At 39.0% G+C, this 16,586-nt stretch overlaps 1 protein-coding gene across 1 annotated transcript in view; it reads left to right on the top strand.

The window, feature by feature from the left end:
• The first annotated feature begins 9,415 nt into the window (after window positions 1-9,415).
• The window catches only part of LOC118334375 (collagen alpha-1(XI) chain-like), an 81,696-nt gene continuing 74,525 nt past the window's right edge, over window positions 9,416-16,586 (top strand). The window contains exons 1-2 of the mRNA XM_035670277.1: window positions 9,416-9,796; window positions 15,784-15,948. Of these exons, the coding sequence (XP_035526170.1) occupies window positions 9,682-9,796; window positions 15,784-15,948 (280 nt within the window). The 5' untranslated portion in view covers window positions 9,416-9,681. The remainder of the gene's footprint in view (window positions 9,797-15,783; window positions 15,949-16,586) is intronic.

Genomic DNA, 16,586 nt, shown 5'->3' with positions numbered 1-16,586 from the left:
AGGAAGTCTCATATCTTTGTAGAGGGGGTGAGACTACAAACACTCTTTTCTCGGTCAAATAGGCACCAAATTCAAAATTTATGTTACATTTCGACTACATATATAACCCACTTTCGATAAAGATTAATGTTTCCACGGGTGAAATGCTTCTTTAAATAGCCCCCATAGGATATGCATTTATCTATATGTGCTTTGTTGATTAATTACAGTGATGTTGTTCTGTTTCTTACCTCTTCACAGGCAGCATCATCAAAACAAGTATCCATAATGTACAAACATATTACATTACTGTATTTCTCTGGCTTCCCAAATTGGGTCATCAATCACAATTCTTAGATGAAAACAACTTCCTTCTGGATTCACTCCTGGCATTTTTTGTAACGACCTGTGTAGCTGACAGGAAAAATGTAATATATAGGAAAAAATGCTACCTGAATCATGGTGGAGGCAAGGATGTCTTTGGAAACAATGACACTCCTATTGGGAGGAATGATTCCACATGTAGGAATGTGTTCTCTTTTTGTTTAAATGATTCCAGACACACTGCTCTCCCTATCGGCTTTACGCGGGTGCACAGGCAGCAAGCATGCACATGCATACGAGAGCATTCACTGAGTACTTGAATATTTTAGCAGTCGGGGGTCCACTAATCTGTAGTACACATGAGGTTTTGCTGTAGCATCACTCGTCAGTGACTTGTTATGGCATTAGGCATCTAAGACCAAAAGACAGCCATTACTGCAAATGTAAACCCAGCTGCTCTGCCACCTCAGCGTTTGAGTCTTACTCAAAGAAGTGTAAGTGCCTCCACTGGAAAAGGCAATGGATCAGCGTCACTCAAAAATGTTCATAATGGTCTTTTATGTTATTGCAGGTCCACCCAGCAGCTTCCTTTCCTTACAGCCAGGATTTGGCATTCTTTGACAACCAGATGTTGGACCTAGAAAAAAGACTAATGTGTGGTGCCAACCTCTCTTATTAAGAGCAGAATTCAGGAGTTACAATAGCTCAGATGGGTTGAAATAAAGACATGAAAAAATGTAACTGCTCATGGTGACGAACTCATCAGAGAATTATCACCCAATTCTGCAGTTCCACTTAGCTTCTCTGAGCATTTTTCGCAGTTCATTGTTTTGATTCATTTTCACCTCCCTCATCAGCTTCATATCCAACAACATGCAGCAACGGCTGATCAAAAAAGTGGATCATTTAGCAGCTTAAGAGCTTAATATTTCCACCAGGAGTTGTTCTAGAGCAGAGGTTTTCAAACCGTGAGGTATGCATCCCCAGGGGGGCGCAGGAGAGTTGAAGAGACAACACAAAGTAGAGAGATGACGCAAATACACTGCTGAGGTGAAAAGGACAGGCGTATGCCATTTTATGAAAACAATGGGAAGTTATTAGTTAGCTATTGTAGTTTGGCCTGCTGATTTGGCCCGATTATCGAGGAGGTCAGCAGTTAGAGCTACAGCAGTGGATGTGACACACAGCTCATCCTTCTTGGAGTGATAACTCAGTTAAATCTGAACACACATGATACGCACATAAACTATCCTTAAATCAGAAAACAGATGCTCCTAAGATGCTCCTTTTCTCCAGTGTCAGTGTCATCCAGGGATTATGTGAATTGTACTTCCAGAACTTAGAGCATGATTGTCCTCCAAATCAACAAAAGAATCCCTAAATATTATAAATATTTACAGAGCTAACAGGAGAATGAATCTTGGACTCTGTGTTGTAAATAGGCAATTGTTTGCCATATCGACTTCCGTGTTTCAGTTATTGCAGGTTATTATTATTATTGAGAGATCATATATTATTGTCTACTGTCTCTATCAGCAACTACCCAGTGCTTCGATGACACAGAAATAAAAAAGTAAAACGTGTTGTTTTTTCCATTACTCTTACCCCCCAGTCCCAAGAATGATGGCTTTTGATTGGCTTGTTGCAGAAGCTTGTGGAGGGACGCATAGGCACCGCAGTTTACCAGCACCGTGGAAACAACGCTTCATCCAGCTGGAGGTTACTGTAACCCAAAACCACCATGTTGGAAATCACCCAATCCATACACTGTGGGAGGTGAAGAACATGGAAAATAGCGAGCTACTGCTGCTACTGCTTTTACCTTTTCCACAGTAACTGTCAGCTTAAATACTGGTAAAAAATCAAGATGGAGAGAATATATTAAAGCTCCTGGCCACAGAGATGCATCAGTTTGATGTGGGCTATCTACCAAAATTACTCATCGACCAAATTTTATGGTACTTTACTCAAGCGAACCATTGTTATAGTGCCATAAGTAGAAGATATTGTCAGGGCCTCATTGCAAGTGGAACAAAATGGCCCATTCATACTCATACTGTTTTGGGTGACATGAGTGCAGTACTCTGTAATCTACCTCATCTGTTTTTCCATATCTCCAGCCACAGTTGTGTCTTTGGTCTTCCATGGGCGCACACACAGGCGTAATCAAAGAATTAATCCAATGTGGTTCGTATTTTAACCACTTTTTGTTTTGAGGTATGGTAACTTTGTCTGTTGGCCGCAAATCTCTTTTGTCCTTGATTGTATACCATTTTATCAATTGTATTAGATAACCTTTATTAGCCATATCCATGTGTGACACACTACATTAAAATAAGCAAAGATTTAATGAATACTAACCAACTGATTAGATAACAGTAGATGACAGTAAGATTACAGGAACAGGTTTGAGCCAGCAACATAAAAAGTGCAAGTATTATTTTAGCAATCTGATGCTTTATCTGTAACATTTTCCTTAGACAGGGCAGCCCTTCAAGATGTGACTAAACAGAAAAACATGTAATCCAGGGTGTGTCATTTGGAAGCCAAGTCACGTTTTTGATTCTTGACACTTAAAGGACTTTGCCAGCTCCAGTCCTTGGCATCCACCATGACCGACATTTTTTTCTTATTTTCTAATTAACTTCTTTTCAACATGTAGGTAGGCCTACTCTTAGGATAAAAAAAGAGTGAAGTGGAAAAGATGTCAGTATCACTTAGAAACATAACTGTTGTCAAACAACATGACTCATATAGTTGTATTGCATATAGGTTGTACCTGTGCACAGTGTGTGATTATAATGATGATTATGCAGTATCTTAAAGGGAATTTTACAATACCATTTACCATCAACACTGAGACAAAACTAAGAGCCATGCTTGCAGCTCTGCGAGGCTGTACTTTGGCACAGTGGTGCACTGAAATAAATCAAAAATATCAATTTTGACCTGATGGTGGCACTAGATGAAAACTTAAGGCATTACTAAAATTATTACAATTCCTTCTGTGGTAAACATCAATTAGTGCCAGTAGGACCAGTAAATAAAGTCACAGCGCTATTTATCTTGTTATATGGAGCAGGGTTAACCATGTCTCAATTTACAGTATCTAATCGTCCAATTGCTTGATAAATAGTCCTCATTGTGCTAGTTTAGCTGTTGTTTGCTTACATTTAGACGTTGATTTATTAGTTGAAGCTGTGTTTGTACTCTTGGTTTCATTCATTTGCATCATACTTTCCTTTCATTTATTCACATAATACAGAACATGGCTATCCTTTCATGAGAATGACAAGCCAATGCAGGTTTTCAGGGTGATTTGAGAAGACACCTGGAACTGACAGTGTTACTGGCTCGTAATAGTGCAAATATCTTCAAGGACTTCTAAAAGCAGGCTAAAATTAGTGAAATGCTAAAATGCAGCTCAGCTCACAGCTGGGCTCAGTAAATATGCCTATATGTATTTGTGTGGAACTGTTATCTTAAAGGGGTGATGGCTGGTTGGAAAAGGACTCTCCCCAGAAACCGTTTTTATGACTGGAAACCCTGCTTGCATACCCACTCATTAAGATGTCAAAAGGAATATACCTGTTGCAATAAAAAGTTAGCCAGCGGACATTTGCTTAGTCACTAAACTGTAAGCAAAGGCCATTAACTCCAGCATAAACTCTCACTCCTGCCTGAGTATCTGGGCAGTCGTCAGAAAAACAGCGGAAAGAATAACCTTTTGCCTAAATGTTAATTCCCACCAACCCCGAAGAAAATTATAGGACACTTTCAAATTTTTTAAACGTATATCTTAATGGTTTTATGAGTTGGTCCCAGTTTTGTTTCTATCTTGTGCGTGCAAACAATGTAGCACAAACATGCACAGGAGGATGTGGTCGACCGCCATGCTATTCACATTATTCCACAGACTCACAGTTGGTGGCAGTAATGTGCAATATGCCAGCAAATAAAAAAAGTAGGTGCTTGTGGTTTCAAAACACTTTAAATCACCCTTTTAAATGTTTTAATGGGGAAGGAAGTGCATTTAACATTAGGTCTCACAGATACAAATGTGTTTTGGTGAAAAACTATGAATTCAAACATAACTTTGTTTACAAGAAAATGCCACAGAGTACCTTTAATACACACTCAGTGTTGTGCATGAATGAGCTAAAAGAGCACTGTTAAGCCTTTTCCAGTACACACACTTAGTTTTGAACTGTTTGAATTGGTTGGAAACTCAAAAAGTTGGTTCCCAGCTTGAATAAAAAAATAATTCCAAAGAAATTCCTTGGTAACCAAAGTGGATGTGTCATATTCTACATATCGCTGTGCATTGTGACTTGGCTGAAAATTTCTGATAGCAGCTGTGTGGAATTGTTGACAACTGTGAGATTGATCCATATAATAGATTTACAGGTCACAAAAACCAAAACAATAAGCTAAAAGAGACTAACAATCTCAACAGACCCTTACAGTTGTTGATAATCAATATTACATGTGTATTTGATTGAATGTAAGAAATAAATATTAATGTAACTTTAAGTAACACTGAGTGTTGTTGAGTTGCATTCACATGTGTTGATTTAACAGATCTTGTGATGTATTGTTTACCACCTCAGACTTTGCCCAATTCCCAGACTCATCCTTCAAAGATTGATCTTCATCTCCACACACAAGAATGTTTGTGAGAATAGTTTCATAGTCTCAATAGTACAATTGCTATTGTACTAATGTCAGAGTGAAACTGAATTCAAAAAGTTAAAAAAAAGTTTTTATGCAAAGCCTCAAAGATGACAGAGAGATTTATGCTTGACCACAACAAACAAGAGTAATGAGGAACATTCATGGCTTATAAAAACATCAACTCCCAGAGTGCTCTAAATCCAATAAGGTTCATGAGTTCAAACGTCTTCAGTGTACAAGGCATGTGTCTTCATCTGCCAAGTTCTCTCCTTTGTTTTTTGCTCTTTTCTCTCATCTTTCCAGTCTCTTTTAGACTTTATCTCACTTATTTGTTGTTCTAGTTTAAAGACCCAAAGTCAGTAAGGCAGTAAGTCAGTTTGCCCCCAAGTATGATAACAGGACATGACTTGGGGAGAAATTTTGTCTGTGCCTAGCTGTATTTTCAAGCCTCCACATTCAGTGTCAGTCAGCCTCCCACTCCGCTATCAGTTTTTACTGCTGACGGCTGGAGACAGGGCTCAGGGAGACTTTGGCTCATGAAATATGAGATGCTTGGGGCATGTTTAGATTATCCCAGACTTCTCCACTTAACTCACCATAACACTCAGTTCACTGCTGAGAGGAAAGGCATTCATCACACAGAGTTGACAAGACAAGAAACATGAAAATAGGATGGCCTCTTTTCATCTATGTCACTCCTCTGGTACAGTTGAAGGTTGAGTATGATAGCTGATCTCTACTTTTGTAACTCTACAGACCTACCTCTGTACTCCTATCAAGAAATTGTCCCCTTTGCAGCACAGTGTTGTTCTTGTCAGTGTTAATTGTTTATATGCTGTCAACACTCAGTATATTATTTCAGCTAATGTGTTTGTGTTTGATCGAGGTTGAGGTGTTTATAATGTAGTATCTCTTAATCTGTGTATATTTCTGATTATTGTTTGTCATTCTAGCGGCATTGCTCCAGGAATGGCAATGGGAGTCTGTCAGACAGTCCACCTCTTCGGTCCTGACTGAAATATCTCAACAACTATTGCATGATAGCAGTGGCATTTATTGCAGGTGTTCATGGTCCCCAGGCGATGAATCCTACTAACTTTGTTGATTCACTGACTTTTCTTCTAGTGCCATCATGAAGTTGACATTTGTGTTTGAGTAAAATGTCATCGACAGCTATGGATTGCCATGAAACCTAGTACAGACATCCATGTCCCCCTCAGGTTAAAAACTCCTGACTTTTCTTCTAGAGTCAAAATTTAACTTTGGTTTATTATCAAATACCTGTCAGGCTTAGCTGTTCCTTTTGATCCACTCTGATTAGCAACTAAGATGGTGAACATAAACTCTTTGTCTTGTTAATCTTTCATGGTGGGTTCAAAAGACTCATACTTTATGCTGTAGTCTATATATACCCTATTTCAGATGATTTTCCTTTTAATTATGAGGATATTACTGTAAAGATGCTGACTCTAACAAAGAAAGTGTACATAGTGTGTTGAGTAGAGACCTGTATTTCAAAAACTCAGTTTTAAATTTGTCTAATTGATTGTTGTGTTTATTCTGTGATATGTCACTGCTGACTTTGCAATATAACACTAGGTGACCTTACAAATTTTGAAAGTGAAAGCACACCTTCCCACGTCCTGGCAAACTCCTACTAGGTGAGGCTGTCTGGGTACCACATGCACTTATAATAAGCATGCCCAGACAAACATACATTCCACTCAGTGGTTATGCGGTCTGCAGTGTCTAGTATGCATCCCTCTCCACCCCCAACCAGCCACACACGGCCTTCTAGCTAGATAATTCATAGTAACGAGAATCTTTTGAGGTTACATCTACTTGTGATCTGGTAGAGGATGTCTGAGTTCAGAAGACCCGCTTGAAACTTTGTTCTTACTGCAGCTGTTTAAGCATATTGATGAAGGGAACCATCATTCAACTAGGGACACTTTCATGGGCTCCCTGTCATCCAGGTGAAGTAACTTTGAGCACCTACTGAATTTCTATGTGCTCCAGGGTTGCTGACTGCTACGTGAAGGCAGCAAATGAAAAGAGTCATCAATAAGATGTGATAATGAATGTCATGAGGAAATGTTGCTGTACATTTAGTTAGAAGATATTTCCTGGATACTGTTAGTAGAAATGGAATAGTGTTCCACAAGCACCACAAATCACAATAAATGTACAGACATATAGAGAACTGTTATTCTTAAAGTAAAACTCCTGAACTCAAACAACTGCAAATCTGCAGAGAGGTGTGTCAGTCTACTGTTTCTGGAAAGCAAGAGGAATTTTATTCTGAAACTTCTGAAGCACTCCGATTAAAAGCTACCTCCAGTAGAAAAACAGCAACTGGGCAACATTTTCAAGACATTTTTGTTTTTATAGCTGCTGCTCTGGGCTGAACCATGTAGTAGAGTAGAGACTTATTATAGAATAATTATACAATGTCAACTTGGTACACATTGGCACTAAATGCATCAGTTGTAATCATATGCTTCCAACTACAAAGAGGGTAGCTCTAAAGACAAGTCTTCTTGAAAATTGTAGACTGTCCTTGGAAACAAGAACCTATATGGAGCCGCTGGATGCCTGTCAGTACATTTTGTCGGCTGTCCGAGTCCTGTTTGAAAAGAAGAAACTGAAGACTTTAGTTTCGGTTGTTCAGATTTCCTCTCTGCCAGCGCAGGAGGGCTCGTCAAATTAAACCAAACATTTTGGGCCACAGTCCCGGGAAGCAACATGAACAAGAGGTTCTGACATTTTCTTCCAAACAACTTGAAATGGAATGACCAAAAAAAGCCAACCATCTGCCAGAAAGCCAGTATGCAAAGCCAGGCTACTTTCAAGAGTTTTTTTTTTTCTGCTGAGCAAGAACAAGGTCATAACATCGAGTCATAGATAAATAATGTAAATAATTTAGACAGTCTAATCACAAAATTATCCACAGCTCATTTCATCCTACCTACTATAACAGAAGAGTGACTCTTTTCTGCTCATATTTCTGTCTTGAGTATAATTGTAATATATACCATAGTTGGTAATTTCCTCCAAAGAATTTGCTGCAAAACAGAGATATCCATGGGTCCTAGGTTTTGCATCCTTCAGTGATACCCTGATTTTCCTCTTGGAGAAATTGTTGAATGGAATTCAACCAAGATTGGCATAGACATTTGTGTGCCGCTAAGGATCAATTGTAACAATTACTTTTCCTCTAGAGCCATCATCAGTAGATTTGTACTTGTCCAATGCATTTGCTTGTGGGGAAAAAAGGTGGAAAAGTCACAGTGTCGGACAAACTTGACTCAGCAGTTTTCATCAGGGTGCCCATGAGCAAAACATCTTCCCTTATTAAGTCAAGCTGCACAGTGGCCAAGAGTAGAAAACTGTGGTTTTCCATGGTTGCAACCAAATTTGAATGAGTTTGAACATAAAAATGCTCAGCAAATTGTCCCGGGTAAATAAACGTTTAAAAATTGCATAGGCCTAATAAATCAGACCACTAGCTCTGCAAAGCCACACTTACATGCAGCATTTCACCTTATTTTGAAAGGAAGTCCAGGCATGCGGCCATTGATCTGTATTTTCTATTTTTAATCCCTATTGTACATTATCCAAACTATTAATTTTTAATTAGCCACATCTGCACAATGCTTTAATAAATCTTTACTTCAACATACTAAATATCTACTGAGCCTATATGGTTCTAATTTCTGCATTGTGATAAAACACGTAAACACTGACAAATTTTCCGAAATGTGGTTTGGGTTTGTGTGAGAATGGCTGCCATCGCACTGTTAAACCCGTCTTTCATCGGTACACAAGGAAAACCAAATCAAGAGGAGGACTCTATAGCTACCACCTGTGCTTCCATTCTTTGTTCCAGTCATCTTTAACCATTAATTATTTTCAGGCCTCAGGAGTCCTGCAGTCCAAAAAAGAATCTATGGGCTCCTTGAGGAAACTCCTAGAGTCTGGAAAACATTTCATTTTGGCCACTGAGGCTTTCATATTAGCTGTTGGCCCATGTAGATGCTATTCAGGCTCTTTTCACATTCTTATGCTTTCAGGAAACGTTTGAAATAACAGCTCCACCCCACCACATAATTTGCATTTAGTGGGTTGAATTTAGTTTACTATCTCTTCTGCTGCTCCATTCCATTACTTGTAAGTTTATTTCTTTATGGGAAAGTTGGGCCAATTTCCTTTATTTGTGATCTAATCCTTAACTTAAAGAAACGTGTTTAGGAGTGCTTCAGGGATAGTGTATCTATCTAGCATACTGCACTGAGCCCTGTAATTAGGTTGCACTGGGATGTAGTGATGCTCCGCTTGATGCTGCTCAGACTTCTTCCTAAGCACAGGGGGCGGGTCCGAGACAACTTTCCCGACTTGTGATTTGATGAACGCCGGATTCTTACACTCTGTTCAGGTTCAGCGTTGCGGCGTTTGTCCAGCCTCCTGACTGTGCGTAACTCTCAAGGAACAGTGGTTTGCGCTTTTTTCATGAAAGCCCTTTACCATCAGTCTGAGATCTGGGCTTAAGGGGGAACGGATCTGAAGGGCCCAGTCTGGCTGTGAGAGGCATCCTTATACTTTAACACACATGGCGCTGTAGTATAAGCACATTTTTGTGGATTCTGGAAGGGACCGAATTTTATTAAAAGTCGCCCGTTTTCTGTACAACTGCGGGCGCTCACCATGGAAATGCAAAGATGGACCACCAGGTGGAAAACGAAAAGGTGGCTATGGGATTCAACGCTAACCGCTGTGGTCACATTAATTTTAATTCTACAAGCTGCCAGTGTCAGAGCAGGTAAGAAGCTACATCCTACTAGACGCCACAGTCACTGTGCCAGCATCCCGGACAGCTTGAGCGCGTCCTATAGGCTGGCAGCCAGCCCATAGGTGATAGTAGGCTGGTAGCCAGCGATCCGGCCATCAACTTTAATTTAGTAGACTGACAACCGCTGACCAGTCGCCATAACTTAGTTTAGAAACCTTTTTAGTTGCTCAGTAGACTTATCTGCGTTATCCAACAGAGTAGACTATATATTTTTTGTGTTGTTTTACATTCAAAGTTTATTGTCGAGTGTCACCAAATTAACTACACCTGCACCAAATGTTCCTGTGACTGTGGCTTTACTGTCACCATATTGTGTGTCTACGCTTTGTTTATACATTTGAAGTTGTTACCTTGAAATGTACGTTTAACTTTAAATGTATAAGCTACCTACGTAGTTTAAATTGGTCCAAAATTCATGTTGGATTGATTGTAATATAAGGTGTTTCTTGGCACAAACCGACGGAGATGCTGCTCTGTCTTAGTTTCCTCTGAGTATCTAAGAAGGCGAACTCTGCCATCCAGGTGCGGTCAACGAGGAGACGTTGACATGGTTGATTTCTTCTTGACACAAATAGGTGGTTCGCGTCAAAAAGTGAATACACTGCTATAATTTACACCCTGCTGTATAATTTTGGAAGCTAATGTTATCACAGAAACACATTATTTGTGTATGTGTGTTCCACTCCACCACTTGGCAGTACATCTGGAAACCCTTCAAGTTTTACGCATAACTTTTACGCACGAGGTCTGGTGATATAATTAGTTGTCCACTTTAAGTTTTTCCAAAAAATCTGTGAAGTAAGAGCCTAATAGTTAAATCAAACTCACAAAATGCATACAATTAGTTTCTTATTTTCTCTTATAAGCTGTCAGCCATTGATATCCCAATTTGACAGCTGTCAACAGAGTTTACTGGCACAGTGTAACTTTAAACTTATAGGTTTTGTGATAAATACTCTGAGAGTTTATATAATACACTGGACACAACACTGTGGAATTCTAGGAGTGAAATTCATATTCTGGCCTGAAGGATCACCATCTTTCCACATTATCTGGGCTCCCACTAAGTCCAAGAAGGGGCGTTGATGGAAAAAAGAAAAAAATCAGGAGTATTTTCTTTGCTTTAAAAACACATATGTGGGTCACATTAACTACTGTGTTTATATTTCCTTTGTCTCTGGAGTCATAAAGGCATCCATCCTCTACTGTAGCTTTAACCAATATATATTTGTGCGTGTTAAAGTTGTGTGTCTTTTTGGATGCATGTTGCTTTTTGATATTTGTGGTTTTTACATTAGAGCAGTTATTATGCAACCTTTCAAATACTTGTTTTGTATCAGACCCATAATACTGACTAAAGTTCTTTAAAAGCTTATATTTATTATATATGATTATATTTATCTGAATAGGAGGCTAATATTCAGTAGTTGGCCATTTGTGCAATTGCATCCTGTCCAGACATTTCCTGTCTTAAGTCCCACCCCATTTTGAACCATCAGCATCCATTGTTTTTACTGTACAAGTCCTTTGATCCATAAAGAAATAATTCCGCAGTGGGCAAATTTCAAAGAGCTCCGCAAAAATGAAAAGATCATGAAAGCAAATACCACAGTGGCATGACTTGCCCGTTGCCCATCTTTCTTCACTCTGACTGATATTTAAACTAACCATAATTGCATGATGTGCTTACAAACATTTACAGGCTTTCCAGCATACTTTAATTGCTGCCTATGCTGCCAACTCTCAGTAGATGGCAGTGACAGAGAAAAGATGCTGCTGCACGACCACAGAGACATTAAGTCAGAATGTTGCAGATTTAAAAGTTAATCACAAGTCTAAACTTAAACATCAGACTGTATGATTCTGATGAGTTATGAGTCAGGGAATGCTGGAAATTTTGCTGAAAATGGTATTTTAATGCATGAGGGTCTGCTGGTGAAATTGCTTTAATGATTTTAACGAGTTTCTCGTGTCCCTACATGCTTCACAGCCTCAGAAGAAATCACACTTCTTTGACATGTTAGTAGCTTGTTAACATGGCAGATAGTATATCACATGTCCCCGCCAACAGTCAGAAAGATGTGTCATTAAAAATCAGAGAGACTGACAAATTACCCCTCAGACAAGACTGTGGCTAGTCTGGTACTTTTAGCACGAGAGAACTGTCTTGTCTCTCATGTGGTTTTCATCCTTATCATTAGAATATGGTTTATTGCTTTATAAAGGTGGAAAGATGGGAGTCTTTTTTTCAGGATAAGTTGAAGGTATAGCATGCTGGCTCCAAACTCCTTGAAGGCTGGAACACTTTTTAAAAGCTATGCCTATTCATTTGGGGTCTTTAATGGTTTTGGGATGTCGCCTGTTTTTCAGGGCTTCTGTGAAGCGATGGTTGTGGAAGGAGAGGGGCTAAAGAGTTGGGGGTGCGGGTGTGTGTGTGTGTGTGGCGGGGGGGGGGGGGGGGTCTTCAGCACTCTGGAATTATATGGATGGCTGAGGTATGCAGTAATGCAGAAAGGCATTCTGAAACTCACAAAGAGACCTTTAGTCCAAGCTTTCTTTTTTTTTTTCAAAAACCAGTAGCTCTGTACTTGAGACAATATTCAGAAGAGCCACAGACTATTTTCTTTTTTATGAGACATTTGGTGTGAGGTTTAAAACTTGGCATTTGTACCTCACATTTGTATTTTGCTCGGTCTGTGTTCGAGTCAGAAGTCAGTCTGGTGGTTCAGCGTCTTTCTTGAAGCCCTTTTTACTCCATCTTTCACTTGATATAGTCACGGTGGGACTAGATTTAATAGAAATCAAAAGAAAATAAATTCTGCTTTGCTTGATTTCCCAGCAGTGCAGCTTCCTTGATGTTTAAACTCTTAAATGTTTCAACGCATGAACTGTGGCATCTGATGATCTGGACCCATATCAGCATAAATGACTCCAATCCTTTCCATCACTTATAGAGCAGATCTGCACAACTTCAAATGAGCTAAAACTGAAGACACAATCCCTGAGCATGTGCTAGAATCAAGCGAGTTTGATTCCCCACTCAAGCTGCTATTTTTCTGGTCACAGGAGAAGGAGCTACAGGGATGGGGCTTTCTCAGTTTAGTTTCATGTATGTTTTAGTTAGGGGGGTACAGGGAGTGGTGCCAGGGCCATAATGGGTTCAGCATGTGGACTTATAGCTCCACCCATTAGACCCCCTCCTGTTCACTAAAACGAACAGGAACTGCACAATCAGCACATCCTGGCTTCACGTGCCACATGACTTACAAAAATGGAAAGTGTAAACAGGGGTATATTTTTATAATAAAATTCCTTAGCTTTGACTATAGATTGATGTTGTAATGTTTAGCATGGAGGCACTACAGAAAGGTATGATAAAAGGACAGTCACAGTTTAGGATCTACATTTTGTATAAAAAGAAAGAACTTGTGTTATTTCCACTAAATGAAAAGGTTACAACACTCTATTCCTTTACATAATATTTCTTCAAATAATATTATCACCATCAGAATTGGTTCATCTATGTTTTTTGACCAAACTCTCTAACTGGTTTGCACATTTTTTATTTTTTAGATGGTGAACTATAAGGCAGATGAGGAGATTTCCTGCAGTGTGAATTTCAAGCAAGCCGTCTGTCTGATCCCTTTAAATCATTTTCCCACAATGTTTGCAAGCCAGTATCAAACACACGGATCTCAGTTTTTTCAGAAATGGGAGATTTCACATGAAGCCTGTTATCAGCCATTCCTTAAAGGCTTTATCTTCCCAGCTGACCATTCAGACATTGTTTATCATAGCTTGGCCTTTGAAGAGGACACATCCTGCCTTTTGACTCACTGAAGAGACAAATGCGTAATGTGATGTCTGGACACTGGTTTTTGCTGCTGTGGTTTCAGTAACAGTTAAACAAGTAGAATTTATACTTGGGTTGAACTTTGGTTTGTAGTGGAAATGTAACTGGTCATTCATTTTATTGTCTGTATTGGACCTCTGTTAGCTTTTCAGATTCTCTTATTAGTTGTATATCTATTTTCTTTTTCATCAGGCGAATACATATATTGCAATATTAATGTGCGGTTTAAAAGTCTTTCTTGTTACTTCAGTATATTAACAGCACAACAGTACAGAGATGTTATTGCATGTGGTGAATCTCATTAAATTATAAATGTTAGGACAGTTATGGTCAGAAAGTGTTTGATCTGTCTTTTTGTGTATATGCCAGCATGCCAGCTTATTATTAACAATTAAAACCCCAACTTTAATTTAGAGAGCCCTCACCAACATGGATAAGAAATAATAAGTCGTGGTTTTGTTCATTATTTAAAGTTAGATTATATAACTTTTTAAAGGAGATAACACATTCTTCATCTCGCAAATGAAAAGTTGAATTTATAAGCAATAAAACAAACCTTTCACGAACTCAGGCTGCCACAGCCTTATTTGGTCTGGTATGGCCAGTAGCTTATGGTGGCTAATGTTAGCAATCTTTAAAAAGGCACTGCTCTGTAACTGTCATTACTTATTACTTATATTACTACCGTTAGTCTCTAACACTACATCTGAGCATTTGCCATTATCCTATAATTATGACTTGTGGCACAGTGGCTGCTGTTTGGCAAAAGTTACATAGTCTCGAAAGATTTGGGTTTTAAATTACTTTAAAGCTGCTTATAAACACTAGAGCTACACCGATTAATATGACAGATATCATATTGGTGTCAGCTGATGAGTTAAAATTGCATGCAGGTTTGAGGTAATGGTGCCTTACACAGTTTGTACACCAGAGAGCATAGACAAGTAGGTTAGATCTTTCAGTTGTAAAATGTAAACATGCCAAAAAACAACAACCAATGAAGCCATTCATTTTTTGGTCGTTTTTTGTCGTTGTCGGAATTAAAAAATATATTTTGGTCTCTGCGTCACAAATCCATTATTGGTCGGCACATAATAAACAGATCACATTTGGAGACAGATAGGAATGTTGCAATACTGTATGTAAAGTATGTGTATTTTATAATGAATGGGTTGCTTAAATTGCACGCTGCCACGTACAGACAAGTAATAACATACTGTAAGAGCTACACTGTCACAGTCACAGAATATGAGTCAGAATGAAACAATTTGTTCACAGCTACACTTTTGTCACACATTTATTTATTACAGGTCCCATAATGACCATGAATTAATATCCTCATACTACTGTATATTTTTAAGCAAATGCAGCCTCAGGCAGACATGCATTAAATCACGCTATGCTGTGCGTCAATGCTCCTGTTTATACACTAGCCTTAAAACATAAAACCATATTAGGCTTCTTAAAATCCCCCAAATCACAGTGTAACTGATGAGAGAAAGAGAGTAAATGTCTAAGGAATTAAGGTAAAGTTACACAATTGCAAAAGAGAGAAGAAATGAACAACAGTGTTTATGGCTGCAGTGCACTGTAGTTTCACCCCTCAGTTCCAGGTCCATTGATAGAAAAGAGTCTAGTAGTGTTAAGAAGCTTGTAAAGCTGCCCCCCTCTGCGTTCTCCTTACTCCAAAGACCCAGTGATCAACAGCAGTGAGTTTTATCATCCCAAAGATGCCATGGCTTTTGGCCGGGTAGGGGGGAGGGGTAATTATGTCTGTTGAATGGTTCCTAACATTTTTACTGCTCCTCTGACAAGGTAGCTCATAAACGAACAACTGGTTGAACTGACAGATTTGGCCAACCGTCTCTGCATAGGCAAGGGGTGTAATGTTGACTTATCATCAAAATGCCAGGTCCTATTAGATTTTCTGTTAACTGTTGAAATAACATAAGTAAACATGTACACTAATAATGCATTATATAAAAGAGCATTTCCTTCTATAATCTCGTACATCATCTTAATTGTTACATTTACTTATATTTGAATGTTGTGTGTATTCATTTTTTTCTGCTATTGTAATCAATTCTTTGTTCTATCTTCACAGCTGAACCAGTAGATGTACTGAAGGTTCTAGACTTCAAGAGCTCTCCAGAAGGAGTACGAAAAACAGCAGGTTTTTGCACAGTCCGGAGAGGATCCAAACCCGACATCGCTTACAGAGTGGGAAAAAATGCTCAAATCAGCGCTCCAACCAAACAGCTCTTCCCAGGTAACACTCCTTACCTCCAACAGATTAACAGCAATTTTGTCCATCAGTTGCTTCAGACAGTAGAAAGTAGTAGTGAGGATCACATACCCACTGTTCAGGAGATTGTATTGCCTCTGTCATCTCCTGGAAACTTTGAATATACACTTTTATCTGACATCTGAATTTTATTTGGGCAAATTTCAATACGGTTCTCAGAGATGAGAGATGTCACCATATTTGGTTTTTGGCCTAGCATAAAAACCATACAAAAGCAGACACAGGAACACTTACACAGTCTCATTGTTTGGACTACTAAGGCTACAACTAGAGCTCTTTAAGCTCTTTGAAGCTATACTTGATCATTTTAAGAAGGTATAATGTTTCCCATGTTACCTTGCTTTAAAAACTAAACTAAATGGGGAATGGGAATGCAATGAGTTTTGCAGGTATGTGGTCATAAACCAAAGTGATTGGACAAACTGAAAGTGTGAGTGGTCGTGACATATCAGTCTAGCCCTAAGGGGTGGACCGACTGACCAACCATCAGATTGCCCTCATTGGAGCAATGCTGCTAGCATGGTTAAAAATGTTATGCCTTATGCAAATACTTGTTTGGATGAGCATGAAACCAATGCACTTGTTTACTGTCTTGAACCACT

This window comes from Morone saxatilis, unplaced genomic scaffold (genome assembly GCF_004916995.1).
Source record: "Morone saxatilis isolate NCDOM2014 unplaced genomic scaffold, NCSU_SB_2.0 Contig23, whole genome shotgun sequence".
Lineage (NCBI taxonomy): Eukaryota > Metazoa > Chordata > Actinopteri > Moronidae > Morone > Morone saxatilis.
The sequence above is the reverse complement of the archived record's forward strand: the minus strand, read 5'-3'. Positions and strand labels throughout refer to the sequence as shown.